Source organism: Mustelus asterias, chromosome 3 (genome assembly GCF_964213995.1).
Source record: "Mustelus asterias chromosome 3, sMusAst1.hap1.1, whole genome shotgun sequence".
NCBI lineage: Eukaryota > Metazoa > Chordata > Chondrichthyes > Carcharhiniformes > Triakidae > Mustelus > Mustelus asterias.
The window spans coordinates 15,535,097-15,554,544 of record NC_135803.1 but is presented as its reverse complement, the minus strand read 5'-3'; the positions used below and the strand labels follow the sequence as shown (position 1 = coordinate 15,554,544).

The 19,448-nt window shown below is 42.8% G+C and overlaps 1 protein-coding gene across 1 annotated transcript in view; it reads right to left on the bottom strand.

Moving 5' to 3' along the window:
* LOC144487241 (profilin-2-like) overlaps positions 1-16,756 on the bottom strand; it is a 56,273-nt gene extending 39,517 nt beyond the window's left edge. Inside the window, exon 1 of the mRNA XM_078205326.1 lies at positions 16,093-16,756. Within this exon, the coding sequence (XP_078061452.1) occupies positions 16,093-16,224 (132 nt within the window). The 5' untranslated portion in view covers positions 16,225-16,756. The remainder of the gene's footprint in view (positions 1-16,092) is intronic.
* Between the last annotated feature and the right edge of the window lie 2,692 nt (positions 16,757-19,448).

The window sequence follows — 19,448 nt, the reverse complement described above, 5'->3', positions numbered from 1 at the left end:
TCTTTATAAAAGATGGCTGGAAAACCCTAACCATCCAATTAAATCTGAATGAAAGGGATTAGACTCATGAGGCAGGTGACTTAGTCATCCTCCAGAACTTTCACCAACAGGGTGAAACTTGTTTGGCTAGCTGGATATTTCTAAGGACGGAGTCTGTCTTCTACAGAGCCTGCCTCAAGTATATGAAATCTGATGTTTCCTAAACAGCACAGTGGCAAGCACTGCTGCCTCAGCGCCAGGGACCAGAGTTGAATTCCCAGTTTGGGTCACTATGCAGAGTTTGCACGTTCTGCTCGTGTTTGTGTGGGTTTCCTCCCACAGATGTGCTGGTACATTGTTGGGTACATTGAGGGGGAATTTAGCATAGCCAATGTACCTGAATAGGTGCTGGAATGTGGCGACTAGGTATTTTTCCCCCCCACAGTAACTTCATGCCTACTGGTGACTCTAATAAACTAAATTTAAACTCTTCCCATCCCCCACCTGCCCCACATGACTAACCTCTTCTTTCAAAAGAATCAAAAGACTTAGGCAAAGGTAAATAGAATAAGCCAACCACAATCCTAATTATTCATGCAACATGGCTCGAGTCCTGTCCATTTGATATTGTAAAGTAATATGCAGTCTTTGAAAGGACAGTTAAGTGTACTGCTAGGCTTAAAACCCATTTTGTGCACAAGTTGGCTGGCTCTACTTGTTTTAGGTCTAGACTTTCTCCCAGATATGCATGATACAGGGTGCAAATATTAGGCAGTTTGGCAGGAGTTGGGGGCACCGTGGCTCAGGAAAATGGAAGACGTCAGAAGCACAGTTTGGGAAGGTAGCATTGTTGGAACAGATGCAGTGAAGGTAGAGTAATAGAATGGGATGGAGATCTTGTAGGAAGCAGAGTGTGAGGAACTACGTCAAAATAAGCATGAGAGCTTGTAATGAATATCAGCAGGTATGTCCAATGAGATTTCCAATGGAGGCAGAAATCAGGTCTTTTACCACCTACATTTGTTTCCTCTGAACCTACATCATATCAATTTTCATGCCCTCTCGGCCATCTCATTATGGAAATTCAATCTCTACACCACCATTCCCCACCAGAATGGTCTCAGCTTCTCCCTTGGAGTGGCTGAACATTTCCCATCCACCAGCACACTCCGCCTGGCTGAACTTGTTCACCTCACTGAACCCTCTGTCCTTTAATTTGTCTCACTGCCTCCAAATAAAGGTGACCCCCTAGTTGCACCTTTTTTGTAAAGTATGTGGAATATTCCTTGTTCAAGTCCTTCCCAGTTCCATGATTAGGGTATGCCCTGTCCTCACTTTCACCCCATCAACCTTCATACTCGAGATCCTCATTTCTGCCAACCCCAGTATAAATGACAAATCTTTCCCTGACCCATCAGCATTCCATAGGGATAGTTCCCTCCATGACACACTGGTCTACTGCTCCACATATATCTAAGTGATTGCATGATTGCTTCAAGAGCTAGTCACATGTTTTGATGGTGATGTAATTGGGGTGTTTCACAAACTCCTGTTTAGTTTCATTTTGTACTCTGTATAGGCAACAGCCCCTTCAATAAATCTGTTATTTATGTGCAAACCATCTTTGAAACCCACAACCCCCAACATATTTAGGACATGACATCTACTACTTGCAACACTACATTCCCTTCCCAATCATAGAAGGGGCAACATCTTCCCCTTTGCTGCCTCCCTCACCATCCAGAGTCCTGAACACTTTCAGGTGAAACCACGTTTCACTTGCACCTCCTTCAATTTAGTCTATTGTAGTTGCTGCTCCCATCATCTCTACGTTACTCAGACTGGGTGACCAGACTGGTACACCTTTGTTCAGTCCACAAGCAGGACCCCAGCCTTCCTACCCCTTGCCATTTTAACTCACCAACTTGCTCTCATTCTCATGCTTCCATCCTTGGCCTGCTGCAATGTTCCAGTTAAGCCCAACACAAACTGGAGGAACTGATCTTCCAATTAGGCACTTTAGTCTTTTGGACTCGAGTTCACTTCAGACCATAAACTCTCCATTTGAATTTTTCCCAACCCCCATGGGGCCATATGCAACTTGTTTTGCTTTCAGATGTCGCGCAGCTATTAACACACTGCTACCTTGCCATTATAACCACTGTTTAACACTGTCTTGTGTCCATGACAGCTTTATCAATCTCTCCTGAGCCTTTACCTTTCCCTGACCTTCTATCCTGCTCCACCTCTCCAACTTACCATTTCAGCTTTCAGTCATATGGGACTTAAAACATTGTTTCTCTCTATGGGTGTTGCCAGAATTGCCAAGTCTTTCCAGCATACACTGTATTTTGCTGTTATTTTAGCTAAGGATTTAAACCTGGCTTTGTCATTCAGTGCTTAAAGCAAGCCTCTTACAGGAAACAAAAGTGATCACAATAAGCAATTTGTACAATCCTTCAAAAACTTTTACAAAATGTACAAACTTCTTTAATCTGTCAAATAGTCATATAGCACATGACTATTCACGTTGAGGGTTTCAGTTAAGAAAGCACCATTAGGTTGCCAACAATCTTTAGTGTGAGGAAAAACACAAGATAGATGGTTGGTTGTTGGAGGTCAATCTCAGTCCCAGAGCATCACTGCCGGAGTACCTTAGGGTAGTGTCCTAGCCCAACCATCCTCAGTCATTTCAATGACATTCCCTCCATCCAGTCAGAAGTAGGGATGTTGATTGCACAATATTAAACAGCATTCACAGATCCTCAGATACTAAAGCAATCCATGCTTATAGCATCACCTGGACAACATTGGTGGAAGTAGCAAGTTACATTTGTGCCACACCCGTGCCAGGAAATGGCCATCTGCAACAAGGACAGAATCAAACCACTTCCACATGACATTCAATGGCATTACCATCACTGAAGTGCCCACTATCAATGCCCTGGGAGTTACCATTGACTAGAAATTGTACTGGAACTGCCATAAATACTGTGGCTACAAGAGCAGGTCAAACCCTTGAAAAGTCAGGAGTGTGATGGAACATTTTCCACTTGTCTGATTCATACAGACAAGAGTTTTAACACCACCAGGTTAAAGTCCAACAGGTTTATTTGGTAGCAAATGCCATTAGCTTTCGGAGCGCTGCTCCTTCGTCAGATGGAGTGGATATCTGCTCGCAAACAAGGCACAGAGACAAAATCAAGTTACAGAACACATTGTGTTCACAAGAGACCTTGTGTCTGTGTGCCTGGTTTGCGAGCAGATATCCATTCCATCTGACGAAGGAGTAGCGCTCCAAAAGCTAATGGCATTTGGTACCAAATAAACCTGTTGGACTTTAACCTGGTGTTGTTAAAACTCTTACTGTGTTTACCCCAGTCCAACGCCGGCATCTCCACATCATTCATACAGACAAGACATGATCCACCACAAGACATGACCCAGGAAAAAGCGTTAAAAAAAATAGAATTGGCCATTTGAGCCTGCACCGCCATTCGTCACAATCACCCAACTCAGCCAAATCCCACCTTCCCCCCATATCCTTTGATCATCCAAGAGCTATATCCAACTCTTAAACATGCAACACTATGGTCTCAAGGGCTTTCAGTGGTAAAGAAATTCCACAGGCTCACCACTGGGTGAAAAAACTTCTTGGCATCTCAGTCCTAAGTGGTTTACCCTATACCCTTGGACACTAAGCCCTGATTCTCAACTCCCCCACCATCAGGAACATCCTCCCTGCATCTACCTCGTCTAGTCCAGTTAGAAATTTTATAGGTTGAGACTTCTTCTGAACCTCATTCTTCTGAACTCCAGCAAATATAATCCTAACTGACTCAATCTCCCCTCATACTTCACTCCCACTATCCCAGGAATCTGTACAGTAACACTGCACTCCCTCAATAGCAAGAACATTCTTCCTCAGACAAGGAGACCAAAACTGCACAGAATATTTCAGGTGTGGCCTCAAAGGCCCTGTATAATTGCAATAAGACATTCCTGCTCCTGTACTCAAATCCGCTTGCTATTAAGGCCAACATATCATTTGCCTTCTTTACCATCTGCAATACCTGCATGCTTAGCCAGTGTACTGGTGTACAAGGACACCTAGATCTCATTGCACATTTCCTCCCTCCCCCCATTCAATTTAGAGATTCAGATAATAATCTGCCATTTCTCTAATGTGGATTTCCTTCAGTTCCTCCCTCCAAATCCTGTATTCACAATATTTCTGGTATTTTTATTTGTGCCCTCCTTTGTGAAGACAGAATCAACACATGTATTCAGTTGGTCAGCTATTTCTTTTTTCACTTATTATAAATTCCTTTTCCTGACAATCAAGAACCTACTACATTTATCTTCAATCTTTTTCCTCTGCACACACTTATAGAAACTTCAGTCAGTTTTTATGTCCCCACTAGCTTACTCTTGTATTCTATTCCCCCCTTGTGATGCAATCCCTTCGTTTTCCTTTGCTGAATTCTAAACTACTCCCAATCCTCAGGTCTGTTTTTTTCTGGCCAATTTGTATGCCTCTTCCTTGGATCTAACACTGTCTAATTTCCCTTGCAAGACATGGCTCAGCCACCTTTCCAGGTTTGCTTTTGCACCAAACAGGAATGAACAATTGTTGCATTTCATCCATGCACTCTTGAATGCCTATCCAACATTATTCCTTTGCTGCCTCATACTCAGTTTCTAGAATGACCTGTTCTCTAGTTGGCTCCTCAACATATTGATCCAGAAAACCATACTGTATAGACTCCAGGAATTCCTCCTTTATCGTACTATTACTAATTTGATGTACCCAATCGATATGCAGATTAAAGACACCCACAATTAGATGTTCCTTTATTGCATGCACCTTTAAATGGTTTAAATGCTATTCCCAACATTAACACGACTTAAACACCCACTAATACTTTTTGCCCCTTAGTATTTTTCAGCTCTACCCAGATTCCACAGTCAGAGCCTATAACTTTCCTCACTGTCGTATTAATTTCCTCTTGACCTGCAAAGCAACTGCCACCTTTTCCTTTGTCTGTCCTTCCTAAATTCTGAATACCCTTGGATGTTCAATTCCCATCCCTGGCCACCCTGCAGCCATGTCTCTGTAATCCCGACTATATCATAACCATTTACATCTATTTGCAAATGCTTCATGCATTAAGGCACAAAGTCTCAATGCTTGTCTTAACATTACTTGGTCCATTCCTACTATTTTCTTTTCTGTGGCCCTCTGATTCTGGCCCATCAATATTCTTATTCCCCTTACTGTCTTTTATTTTTGTCCTAAATTCTCCCTCCTTCAACTCCTTGCATAGGTGCCCACCCCTCTGCCACATTAGTTCAAATCCCCGCCAACCACTAGCAACTAATCCCTCTTGGACATCAGTCCCCGTCCTGCCCAAGTAACCCATCCAGATTGTACTGGGTCCATTTACCTAGGGAGTGAAACTCTCCCCACACCATCTCTTCAGCCATGTATTCATCCAATACATCCTGCTATTTCCACTAACTAGTACGTGGCACTGGTCATAATTCTGAGATCACTACTTTTCAGGTCCTACTATTCAATTTATCCCCAACTCCTTATGTTCTGCTTTCGGATCTCTTTTACCCAGATTGTTTATACTAGTGTGCATCATCACCACTGGCTATTTACCCTCCCCTTTCCGAATATCCTGCAACCACAGACATCCTTGACCGTAGCACCAGGGAGGCAACATACCATCATGGAGTCTTGTTTCCGGACACAGAACCACCTATCTACTTCCCTTACAATGGAATCCTTTCGAACTATTGCATTCCCACACTTTTTACTCCTCCCCTCTGCAGAGCCAACCGTGGTGGTACAAATTTGGCTGTTGCTGATTTCCTGAGATGCCATTCCCCTCAACAATATCCAAAGCACCAGTTTTGCAGGAGAACAGCCACAGGAGATTACCACACTGCCTGTCTGGTGGTCACCGATTTCCTTCCTGGAGTCTGAGCCTACATGTTATGCACAATGCCTTCTGGATGTTCGGGTCTCCAGCTGCCACTCCAGCTCTGAAAACAGGCTTCCAGGCATTGCAGCTGGAGGTACTTCCTGCACATATGCTGACCCAGGAATTAGAAATATTACCAGCTGCCATTTGGAGTACATCACAGCTTTGAGCTCTCCTGCCATGACCTACCCCTTTAATCAAGCTTTTTGGAACATGCTAATTACTCTAGGGCCCTTTTCCCCTGGACCTCATTACCACAGGACATAGCCTGTAGCAATTATAAACCACAAAAAGACCATACAAATTATAAGCAATAATAGTAAATACTTGCCCCAACTTTACCAATCTTACCACTACTTACCAAGCAGCCCACTGGGTTGGTACCACCTTCACCACCAAAACAATGGCAAATGTACACAATCTGCCAGGTGTACTGTAGCAACTTGACAAGCCTCCTTCAACCTCAACCACCAAAACAGGACAAGGGTAGCAGATGCATGGGAACACCACCTGCAAATTCCCATCCAGGCCCCACACCATCCTGATGTAGACAGTGAATCCCTCACTATAGCTGGGTGAAAAGTCCTGGAACTCCATTTGGAAAAGCAGTGCAAGTGTACCAACATATGGACTGCCACAGTTCACCATCACTTTCAAGGGCAGTTACTGTGTACAGCATTGGTCTTCTTACTCAAGGATGCAGATGCAGTTGAGAAGGTTTTTTAAACAACAGGAATGGGCTGAGTTATCTTATGGGGGAATACTGGACAGGCTCGGCATGTATCCACTTGAGGTGAGAAAGCTATGGAGTGACTTGATCAAAACGGAGGGGACTTGACAAGGTGGACGTGGAGAGGATGTTTCCTCTCGTGGGAGAACTTAGAAGTCGTTATAAAGATAGTCACCCATTAAGACATAAGAAATTTATTCTCAGGGTAGAGTCTCTTCCTCAAAGACAGTAAAATCAGAGTCTTGAATGCAATTTCTCCTCACCTTTGGTACTTACTATACTGGTGATCTCAGGATTAAATGTGAAAGTTAACTTTAACGCTGCATCCTCCCCTCCTGTCCCACAACCTCACCACCACTTGGAAGTCTGAGCCAGAAGAGACATAGCAGAAGCTACATCCACTTTCTCCCTTAAAATGGTCCATTGGGTCTTACATCACAACTCTACCTTTGCTAGTCTCCATGTAAAATTTTTTATATATAAAAAAAATTGCTTGTTCTCGGAAATATCCTCATATAGAGCACTAGATTTGGTCATTAAAAGGACTCCTTCAGGTTCATGCCAATCAAAAGAAAGTGTAAATAGGTACCTTTGCAAGCCTTCAACACAATCCTTCCTCCTTTGTTTCAAGCACTTCTACAAATTTTTTGTATGTTCCCAAGGCACAAACATCAACTGAGTCTACATAAAGTCGACGATTGCCCTGAACAATCTAGAACAAAGTGGGCTCATATTCCAAGTTTTGGAAATTGCAACATGCTCAAGTTAACACTGTTAAACTAATACACAATTGGAATAATTTTGCCACTAGAAGCATAAGAGCTCCTTGTTCGAGTTCCAATATCTTGATTTCAACAGCCAGAACCCCATGCAGAAGCTCCCCCAAGCACTAGTCTCATGAATGACTCAACATGCTGTATCACAGCTCAACATTTTACACAGGCTTACACCCAAATTACTATTTCATACATGCTGCCCAAGGAGGGAGTCATGACAGCGACTGTTTACTTGTTACATTTTCTTCAGATTGGGAATTTTAATCTCCAGATTAGTCACACCTGCAATGAGGTAGGCTACAAAATGGATGCCAATCAGATCAGAGGACCAAAATGAGGTGAAAGCAAAATACAAGTGTTCCCAGATCATACCCACTCCTAAATACACTTCAAGGACAAAGTCAAAAAAGGAACTCAGCACAAATGTGATTCCACGTGAAGTACATTAATGCAATAAAGTTCTTTGCTTAAAGAGCAGACTGCAAGGTACACTATTTCAACATTTGAGTTCAACTGGAAATCTTAACATTCAAAAGGCAGACAGAAGCAAAGCAGACGCCAGTAAAGAATGAAAGAAGGTCAAAATAAAAACTGTGACCAGTTAGATATTTGGTGCAACGGAGTCAGAAAGTCAAAGTCTGCACTCCATTTCAACACATTGTCTTGGAGACCAGTAAGACAGTAATGAGGGACTGCTATATTGTTAGTATCTCAAAGATGGCATCTAAAATGAAGCCCCTTCTCTGTGGCTATTACATTTGAAGAAAACAGGGAAACCTCCTGTCCTGGTCAAAGATGACTATGTCCTTCAGCTCACTGCTGTTTATCAACTGGCTCAATTTCTCAACATCTGAAAGTATGCAATTGGTTGTGAAGCATTTGGGAATGCCTGAGGTCACAAAAAGGTACCATATAAAAATGCAAGTTCATTTTTCTAAAATTGAGATTAGGTTTGCATAGCTCAAGATTATTACACACAATGTGATCTATTATTTAGAGCAACACTTTTACTATTCAAACGGATTTTGGCCTAAACTTACATGATATTTAGTAATCTGGAGTTGTAGTTATTGGTTGTTCAAATCTATGCTAGTCAAATAATTCTTTAAATTTGTTCATGGGACATGGGTTTCACTGGCTGGGTTAGCATTTATTGCCCGTCCCCAATTGCCCTTGAACTGAATGGCTTGCTGGGCCATTTCAGAGGGCTTTAAGAGATCTGGAGTTACATGTAGGCCAAACCAGGTAAGGATAACAGATTACATTCCCTAAAGGATATTAGTGAACCAGATAGGTTTTACAATGATGGTTTCATTAAGACTTAATTCCAGATTTTTACTGAATGTAAATTTCACCATCTGCAGTGGACAGATTTGAACCTGGGAACCCAAACCATTACTGTGGGTCACTGGATTACTACTCCAAATGACAATATACTATGCCACCACTTCCCCATAACCACCATCTAATGTACAACCACTGTATTACCCAATAGATCAAGCATTTTCCCTACTGATTTTTAAATTCAGTTTCAATTGCCCATCCCTGTTTTTTTCTTGATTTAGTGGAGAAGCATCCTTGAACTGCTGCAATCCATGCGGTTTAGATACAGTCACTGTGCTGTTAGAGAAGATTTTCCAATTCCCTTTGCTAAGGGTCCTTGATGCCATTCCCTGTTCAGTCAAATGTTGTCTTGAAGTCAAGGGCAGTCATGCACCTCTGGAATTCAGCCTCTGTCCACGACAGTAATGAGGCCTGAAGAACCCAAATTGAGTGAGCAGGAAGTGGTGCTTTGGTGATTGTGAATAGGCTGATGGGGCAGCTACTGGATAGATTGGACATGTCTGACTTTGCGCACAGAACATACCTAGAAAAGTTTCCACACTGATAAGTAGATCCCAATGTTGTACCTGTATTGAACAGTTTGTCTCGGGGTATAGCTAGTTCCAGAGCACTGGTCTTAGTCCCATGATATTGTCAGGGCCCATAATCTTTGCTGTATCCTGTGCATTCAGCAAATTCTTGGCATCACATGGAGATCAAATTGGCTGAACACACATGATGCTGTGGATCCCAGGAGGCAGAGATGATTCATCAACATGGCACTTCTGATTGAATATGGCTGCAAGTGCTTGTCTCATCTTTTGCACTTGCAGGCTGGGCTCCCCTATCACTTGGTGATGGGGATGTTTGTAGAGCTTCTTCCTAGTTATTAACTGTCCACCAACATTCACAATCGGATATTGCAGGACTGCAGAGTTTTGATCCAATTCACAGGTTATGGAAATTGCCAAACTACTTACAGACTGGCTGCACTGCCTAGTGTACATGCCATTTTGTATTGGGTCTTCATTTTTAGATACGTCTGATGCTGCTCCTGGCATCCTCTCCTACACTCGAGCTGTGATTGATCCCCAGGATCAGAGAGGGGGATATGTTATGCCATAAGGTTACAAATAGTTCAATACTATTTTGCATCTGTTCTGAATCTAACCTATTTCAGTGGTAGTGCTACACCAGGTGGAGGATACCAGCATAAAGACAGGTCTTTGCCTGCAAAAGAAGTGTACAATACTGTTGTGGCAAGTGCAACTGAAGTTAGATTGGCAAGAACAAGATCAGATAAGTTTCCCCTTCAACCACCTGCCACAGGCCCAGTCTAGCCATTATCAAACCACTCTTGGCAATGACAGCTGAAGGTCCCCTAATGTAGATTTCAGTGTTTCTTCCCATTGGAGTTCACCATGGAGGAATAAGAATTCATCAATTGAAGGAGAGTACTGGTGGAAATCAGTAGATCCTTATGTCAGGCTAATTCACTACATTAGCTTTGGCTTCATCTCCCTCCACTCCTGAATCGCAGGGTTATGCTTACATCCATCTAATCCACAGAGAACATTCCAGAATTCTCCAGATTCTAGACGATCACTTAAAACACTAAGGTGCAGGTCATTAGGCCCTGGGGATTTGCTGACATTTATCAATTAGCCCTCATTATACAATAGTAAAACCTTTTTCCTAATTGGTTATTTGATACTGACTCAGTCTCTAATATACATCCCATGAACTTGCCCTCCATACTATTACTGCAAATTTGGATTGTTCAGTGTCTGAGATTAAAGTCCTCCGTGATTACTCTTACCATATGCAGCTCTAATTTCCTCCTTTGTACTCTGCCCCACCCCAAACTACTGATAGGAGTAATTTGCAAAACTCCATGTTTCTACTGTTTGGTTTGTAACTCCACCGAAGTAGATACTACATGATTTTCCAAGCCAAGGCACTCTATTGCCTTTATTGTGTGTTTATTGATCAGGGCTATCTCACCACCTTTTCAATTTTATATCTCTTCCAAAAGAGAAATATTCTGTCCTTCAACTTTGGTTACTGCAACCATTATGCAATGGCTATCAGATTATACCCATTTTTTTCAGTGCTATTAATTCATCTATATTGCAAATGCTGCGTAGAAACAATTTCTTTAGCTTTATCCTGTTTCTCTTTCTCCCCATCACTGTTGTCTCCAATGCTCTGAACCTTTTTGACCCACTTGGCTTATTTTTTCCAAACCATTATCCCAGCAGCTAAAGGAGGAGTGACTAAAAGTTGTTCCAAGCAGAGTATTAAAAGGACATCAGAAGTGGAGAGCCAGAATTCAAGAGCTTGGGTCTTAATCAGTTGAAGACATCAGTGGTAAAGGAAATGAGGGAATGCACAATAGGTCAAAGCTCCCAAAGGCATCAGAGCTGAGAAGGATAGTGATTTGGTGGGACAAGACCATGAAAGGAATTGAACACAGACTGGAATTTTTAATTGAAGTGACTGAGGCACTGCTGGTCAGTGAGCGTAGGGATGAAAGGCAAATGGGATTTGGTGCAAGTAAATTTCAGATAAGCTGAAATTTCTGATGATGCAGGATGTAGACCAGCCACAAAAACATTGCAATGACAGAGGCAAAGGAAGAAAATAGAACATTTCAGGAACCAAGCACAGGCATTCCCACTTGGCTGGACATCAGAAGGGAAGTCTTGGAAAAGGATTTTGCAATCAGCCACAAAGGATGCAGAGAGGACAAGAGAGAAGGGATAGTGCACCAGTCATAGTTGATATCATTTCTGGTCAGAGCCATTTAGAGCACTGCAACAGGGATGGAAACCTAATTGGAGGTTCAAAGATGGGGGCTATGGGAAAGACCAGCACAAATTTGGGAGGCTCAAAGGATGCGAGGAAAGACAGGAATGAACTGAAGATTCAGGTCAGAGGCTAGACTGACCTGTTGGTCTCAATCTTGGTAGCAATGCAATCCATAAACTTATTAAGCAATGAAGGTATGAACTCAGGACAGATGTTTTTAAGCAGTGGGTTCATAGTGGATGGAGAAAAGAAACAAGTTTCTTTGCAAATCAGGATAATGAATTTTGGCAGAGGATGGCCTTTTGTAGTCCAGCCAGATCTGGTGATGAAGGGTTTTGCTAGTTATACACCAGATACAATCAAGTCTTTGCACTTTGGACCCAACTGAGCTAAAGCCAAGCATGTACTAGTGGATAAGGAGGTGGCTGAGATTAAGGCTTTGACTTGGAGTAGAAGCATTAAATGCAGCAATACTGCAGCAAACATTAGCAGTTACATTGCAGCAATAAGAAGCACATGGTCAGGAATTTACTTTATTTTAAAAGAAGGGAATATAAAAGGAAGGGAGGTTGGAAGGGGAACAAGTTGTTATACTGTACAAGGAAATGATAAAGATGCCCTTATCTGTGACTGAGAAGGAAGAGGACAAGTGAGAAGCTAGGGGATCAGTCATGTTATATGAATGGGAGAGTTTATATGGAGGGAAATAATGTGGAAGGTGTGTGTGTATATGTTATTGGTATTGAAGTTTTAATCTAAAAAGTTCTACAAAGTCAATTCCACTGTACAAGTTTAGTTTACCAGCACTGGGCTAAACTGACTTAAGTTGCTAGGTACTCTGCAAATAATGTACAAAATTGTTAAAAGTAAAAAAGCTATTTAAATACAAAAAAACAGTAATGTGATGATCAAATTATGGGACTAAACAGAATGTCAAGGCATAATTAACTAGCCCAGGAGATGGAGTACTTTTATCCTTACCTTCCACAATCGATTCAATGGGCTTAAAACTTCTGGCTGGCAAAGATGAGATTCCAGCTCAGGCTGAGCAAAGATCATGAAATAATTTCTAACAGACTCCTGGGTGATGATTAACCATTAAAAAAAAGTCTTAAAAGTTCACCATTACCAGTTGAGTGCCAACTTGAGTGACCTAAAGCCACCTTCCCTCAAGCATAAAACTCAAATCATAATGGCCTTTTCAACATATACAGCAATACCATAAAAGTTTCAATACATCACTTCTTGCAGAATTGAGCAGTATTCAATACATAAGTTAATGGAACACCAGTTATCAAAAAATGCTAGAATGCATACTGTGCAGGACACTAATCACACCTGCACCTGTAGTAAATCATGAAGTTACTTTAATGCAAAACAGCTAATGTTAAAATCAGAATATATACCAATATGCCAGCTCCACAAACAGCTGTTTTAACTCAATCACGCAGCCATCAAGATTCACCACTGCCTTTAATAATTTTGACAAGACCATGCAACACTCCCCAGAGTGCTCAAACAAGTTACTGCTGTTGCAAGTTTGAAGTCAACCCCCAAGGTTGCAGCAAACTATCCAAAGTCACAAGTTAACTTCCAACTTAATTATAATTCTGATACAACTAGTTCCTGAGATTAAATCCAACTTACTTGTTCACATTAACTTCACACGTCTGGTAAAAATATATCTAGCCACCCTTAATATTTCATTCTTGGGTTTTGGGTAATTGAGAGCATCTGCCCAACTGAAGACAAGGGAAAGAATTGTGAACTGTGGCTAATAGGTGAAGCACAACCAATTCTAAAGCTTAACTGCAACTTTTTAATCTTGCATCCATAGTAACTGGCTTCTTTTATTTAAAAAAAACCAGAAAGTGTGACTTGCTTCTTAATTTCATCTTAATTGTGCCTTACTATAAGTAGGTAATAAGCCCAATGTAGGTATCATCTTGGATTGAACGAAGAAAAGTGCAACCCAAAAGGATTCCAGACTACTTCCTCCTGCAAGCACAAGAAGCTTAAAACAATGATTACCATATTTGGCGTGATTAAATGATTCTACGCTCTCCATAGTTGGGAAGGTCTCGATTAACCTGCTTACAGGTTCAAAGGTCACTTCAAATGAATTGCAAAAATATTAATGATTTGGATCATCAGAAAATTCTATATAGTTTGAGCAAAAATAATGAAGTTTGGGGAAAAAAGCAAGCACATCCGCCTCGATCGATTTCATGACCACCTTCTTTGGGGGAAAAAGTAGTTTTGTGTCCGCTCTGACGTGGAAGACTGCGCCCTCCCACCACAGCTTAGCTGAACTGCACAGTCATGCCCCATGCAGGCCTGAAGGGAATGGGGGAGGGGAGTGAAAGACATTCAGACAAAAAAACCACTAGAGGAAGGAAGAAAAACCTACTTCAGCGTTATTAGCTGCCCAAACCTGCAAAACCACAAATACTAAAAAGCATAATTCCAAGAGAGTGTCACTAACAAACTGCTGCAGATAACAGCAATTCCATGCACAAGAGCAAAGATGGGGACTCAGCAAAAATAAAAAAAAGAGGGGTCGGGCTCAAATGGGCCTCGACTTTACGTGATTCAATTTGAATTTAAAGCCACGAAAACAGCGCCTTCACACTCCAGGAGTCAGACAATTTTCTGGAACTGACGACCACTCATCCAAAAAAAATCATAATTTCAAATTCACCATGAATCCTTATTGTAATAGTCATAAATTCACCATGGACGTCCTTCCATTAGAATAGTCAAATAAAGTCTTGGTTAAGCTTTAGTTTCTCCTATAAAAAAGGAAACATTTCATCTTTGCTTGATCTTCCTGCAGTATTAAGCATGCAGGCAAAAAAAAATCAAATGTTTCCCTGTGCGAGGGATTCATAAACTGCAGTGAAAATTAAGCACTGCTGGCTCTCTCCCGAATGAAAACCCTGAATTTGAACAATGAGGAAGGAGGAATTTAAACTGGAAATCTCCATCGTTACGTACTGAGGACGATGGGGCTGGCCACACACAGCAAGTTTTCTAGAATTTTCGATCAAAACCAGCAATCTGCCTTTGCATCGAAAATAAACCCTCCTTTCAAAACCAAACAAAAAGGTGTGTTCTTTTACATTTCATCCAAAATAGTGTCCTTCTACATTTTAAAACGAGCACTTTTAATCTCTTTACCAGGAAGACTATATACAAGGATTTTTTTAAAAGAGGCACAAGATTAAAAAGCCACTCCCCAAATGAGATTAGTTAGCCCACAAGGAGGACAGCCAATTGTGATTTTCTTGAGTACATTTTGCAAATTAGAGAAAATTGAGAGAAAACAAACCCCTCCCCACCCTTTTTTGCTCCTTTCTTTTCAGAAACGAGTTCACTGCCCCCACCCAGTGACCATGCCATGAAAATCAGAAGGAGAAAGGGAGGGGGAGTGGAAAGGGAGGGGGTAGAAAAGAAAAGGGATGGATGGGGGGGGGGGGGGGGGGGGAGAAAGGAGAGAGAGAAACAGAGGCAGGGGAGTGGGGGTAGAGAGTGAGGGGGAAGGGAGAGAGAGAGAGAGAGAGACAGACAGAGTTGGGGAGGGAGAGAGAGCCGGCGCCATTTTATAGCCACAGCCACTCACACCGCTATGATAACGGTCAGGGGGGCCTCGCAACAAGGAGCGGCTTCCCCCTAAAAAAAATCAAAATATATATATAAATAAACCATTAAAACCACCTTCCCTTCATACATTGGGGGGAGGAAGAGAAGAAAGGAGGAGGAAACAAAAGAGTTGAATCTCACGTCATATAAATCTTAAGATATGGATATTGGGGGGGGGGGGGGGGGAGAGAAAGAGAGAGAGAATCTGGAAAGAGAAAGAAAACCCTTCAGATTTGGGTAAGGAAAGGAACATAGACGTTGGACTTATGTTGAGAGAAAGAAAAAACCTTCAGATTTGGGAGGGGAGGGAAAAATAGATATTTGAATCATCTGGAAAAGAGAAAACCCTTTTAGATTGGGGGTGGGAAAGAGAAAGGAAAGATTGTGAATTTGGAAAGAGAGAAAGAAAACCCTTTGAGGGGTGAAAGGAAAGGAGAGATTGAATTATTTGGACAGAGAAAAAAACCCCTTCAGGAGGGGGGGGGGATGAAGGAAGGGAAAATAGATTTTTGAATCATCTGGGAGAGAAAGAAAAATCCTTCAGATAATTAAAATGTCTATTTTCCCCTATCTGGGAAGAAAACCCCCCTTCAGATTATCTGGAAGGGGAAAACCCTTCAGATGGGGGGGGGGGGGGGAAATAGATATTGGAACTCAGATACAGACAGTTTCTCTGATTCCTTCAGATATAAAATTTCCCTGATTGCTTTTTGCTATTTTTTTGATATAAAAACGGTTTTCTAAAGGCTTCCACCCTCCTCCTCCCCCATTTTAACTCCCCCCTCCCCTCCTCCACCCTTTTTGGAGGATTTTTAAAAAAAATAAAACCCACCCTTACCGTTACAACCGAGAAGGTGCCTCCGGGAGACGCTGCCCAGACATACTTGGCGTCCATATAGCCGACGACGGCCGAGTCCTGGCAGCTTCCATCGGCCATCAGGTTATCCACATAACAGTGCCAGCCAGCCATGGTCTGTCTGCCTGTCTCTCACTCTCTCTCTCTCCTTCTCACTCACTCCCTCTCGGTCAGAAGAGGAGGAAAAAAAAATAAGACGGGGGAGGAGGAGGAGGGGGGGATTGTGAGTGTTTTTTTTAAAAAAGAGGGGGAAGGGCGGGGAAAAAAAAGAGGGAGGGCAAAAAAAAAAGAGAAAGATAGAAGAGGGAAAAAAAAACTCCCAGCTGAGGGATGGCGGTGTCTGGGAAAGAGGAGAAAATAAACGGTGGAAAAAATGGTGGCTGGCTTCGAAAAAGGGGGAGAAAAAACTTCAGGGGAAAAAAAAGGGGGAAAAGTCGATTTTTTTCGCTCCTTTTCCGTTAGTTTTTTTTTCCTTTCTCCTCGATTTTTATAAATATATAACTTCTTTTTGTTTCCCCCTCCTAGAAGTTATATATATGGGGTTTTTTTTCCTCCTTTTTTTTTGTTGATTCCCGGCTCCTTTGCCCCGGTGCCGCTATCGCTGCCTCTGAGGGCTGAGAGCGGGCTGAGGGAGCTCGCCGTTAAAATGGGGCGGGCGGCGGGGCGGGGCGGGATGAGGGAGGGCGGGCGTGGGACTGGCGTAGGGAGGGGGGGGGGGGAGGGGAGCGCGTTCCTGCGCCGTGCCATGCCGCGCCGCGCGCGCCCGTCCGTCCCGCGCCGCCGCCCACGCCCCGTCTAGGGGACGCCGCCAGGCGGGCGCGAGCGCGAGCGCAGCTGTCCCTAACCCCGCCACAATCCACCCAGGGATGCAGGAATGAATGGGATAGAATGGTACAGAGAGAGCGAGCTGCAGCATCCCCTCTCTCTGCAACTTAACTCTCCCAACCTTTAACTTTTAATTTTAACCTAGAAATTTACCTGGAAATGTTTCCGTAGCTCTTGGGGCTAAAGGGATCTTAGGGGAAGGGGGATGTAAGGAGATTTGATTTGATTTGATTTATTATTGTCACATGTATTAGCATACAATGAAAAGTATTGTTTCTTGCGAGCTATGATGTGGAGATGCCGGCGTTGGACTGGGGTAAACACAGTAAGAAGTTTAACAACACCAGGTTAAAGTCCAACAGGTTATTTTGGTAGCAAAAGCCACACAAGCTTTCGGAGCTCTAAGCCCCTTCTTCAGGTGAGACTTCAGACTCACCTGAAGAAGGGGCTTAGAGCTCCGAAAGCTTGTGTGGCTTTTGCTACCAAAATAACCTGTTGGACTTTAACCTGGTGTTGTTAAACTTCTTCTTGCGAGCTATACAGACAAAGCATACTGTTCATAGAGAAGGAAAGGAGAGAGTGCAGAATGTAGTGTTATAGTCTCAACTAGGGTGTAGAGAAAGATCAACTAAATATTTGATTTGATTTATTATTGTCACATGTATTAGCATTAGTAGTTTCTTGCGAGCTATACAGACAAAGCATACCATTCATAGAGAAGGAAAGGAGAGAGTGTAGAATGTAGTGTTACAGTCACAACTAGGGTGTAGAAAAAGATCAACTTAATATTTGATTTGATTTATTATTGTCACATGTAATAACATGATGTGGAGATGCCGGCGTTGGACTGGGGTAAACACAGTAAGAAGTCTCACAACACCAGGTTAAAGTCCAACAGGTTTATTTGGTAGCAAAAGCCACTAGCTTTCGGAGCGCTGCTCCTTCATCAGGTAAGTGGGAGTTCTGTTCACAAACAGGGCATATAAAGACACAAACTCAATTTACAAAATAATGGTTGGAATGCGAGTCTTTACAGATAATCAAGTCTTAAAGGTACAGACAATGTGAGTGGAGAGAGGGTTAAGCACAGGTTAAAGAGATGTGTATTGTCTCCAACCGGGACAGTTAGTGAGATTTTGCAAGCCCAGGCAAGCCATGGGTGTTACAGATAGTGTGACATGAACCCAAGGTCCCGGTTGAGGCCGTCCTCATGTGTGCGGAACTTGGCTATCAGTCTCTGCTCAGCGACTCTGCGTTGTCATGTGTCGTGAAGGCCACCTTGGAGAACGCTTACCTGAAGATCAGAGGCCGAATGCCCGTGATCGCTGAAGTGTTCCCCAACAGGAAGAGAACACACTTGCCTGGTGATTGATACATGTAGTAACATACAGTGAAAAGTATTGTTTCTTGCGCACTATACAGACAAAGCATACCATTCATAGAGAAAGAAACGAGAGAGTGCTGAATGTAGTGTTACAGTCATAGCTAGGGTGCAGAGAAAGATCAGCTTAATGCAAGGTAAATCCATTCAAAAGTCTGACAGCAGCAGGGAAGAAGCTGTTCTCGAGTCGGTTGGTACGTGACCTCATATCTTTTTCCCGACGGAAGAAGGTGGAAGAGAGGATGTCCAGGGTGTGTGGGGTCCTAAATTATGCTGGCTGCTTTGCTGAGGCAGTGGGAGGTGTAGACAGAGTCAATGGATGGGAGGCTGGTTTGCATGATGGATTGGGCTACATTCACGACCTTTTGTAGTTTTTTGGGTATATCAGGAGTGGCATGGTGGCACAGTGGTTAGCACTGCTGCCTCACAGCGCCAGGGACCCGGGTTCGATTCCGGCCTCGGGTCACTGTCTCTGTGGAGCCTGCACTTTCTCCCCGTGTCTGAGCGGATTTCCTCCGGGTGCTCTGGTTTCCTCCCACAGTCCAGAGATGTGCGGGTTAGGTGAATTGGCCATGCTAAATTTACCCTAGTGTCAGGGGAATTTTGCAGTAACTTCATTACTGTGTTAATGTAAGCCTTACTTGTGACTAATAAATTAACTTTACGCTTTGATTAGCAGGGCAAATAGGTGGGGTTACGGAAATAGGGCCTGGATGGGATTGTGGTCAGTGCAGACTTGATGAGCCAAATGGCCTCCTTCTGCACTGTAGGGATTCTATGATATTGAATTTGATGATCTGCCATGATCAAAATGAATGAAGGAGCAGGCTCGAAGGGCCAAATGGCCTCCTCCTGCTTCTATCTTCTATGTTTCTATGTTTAACTCTCAACCTAGAATATTTCAGCTCAACAGCATTTCAGTCAAGAAAAAGATACAAAAGTCTGAGGTCACGTACCAACTGACTCAAGAACAGCTTCTTCCCTGCTGCCATCAGATTTTTGAATGGACCTATCTCGCATTAAGTCGATCTTTCTCTACACCCTAGCTATGATTGCAACACTACATTCTGCACCCTCTCCTTTCCTTCTCTATGTATGGTACGCTTTGTCTGCATAGCGCACAAGAAACAAT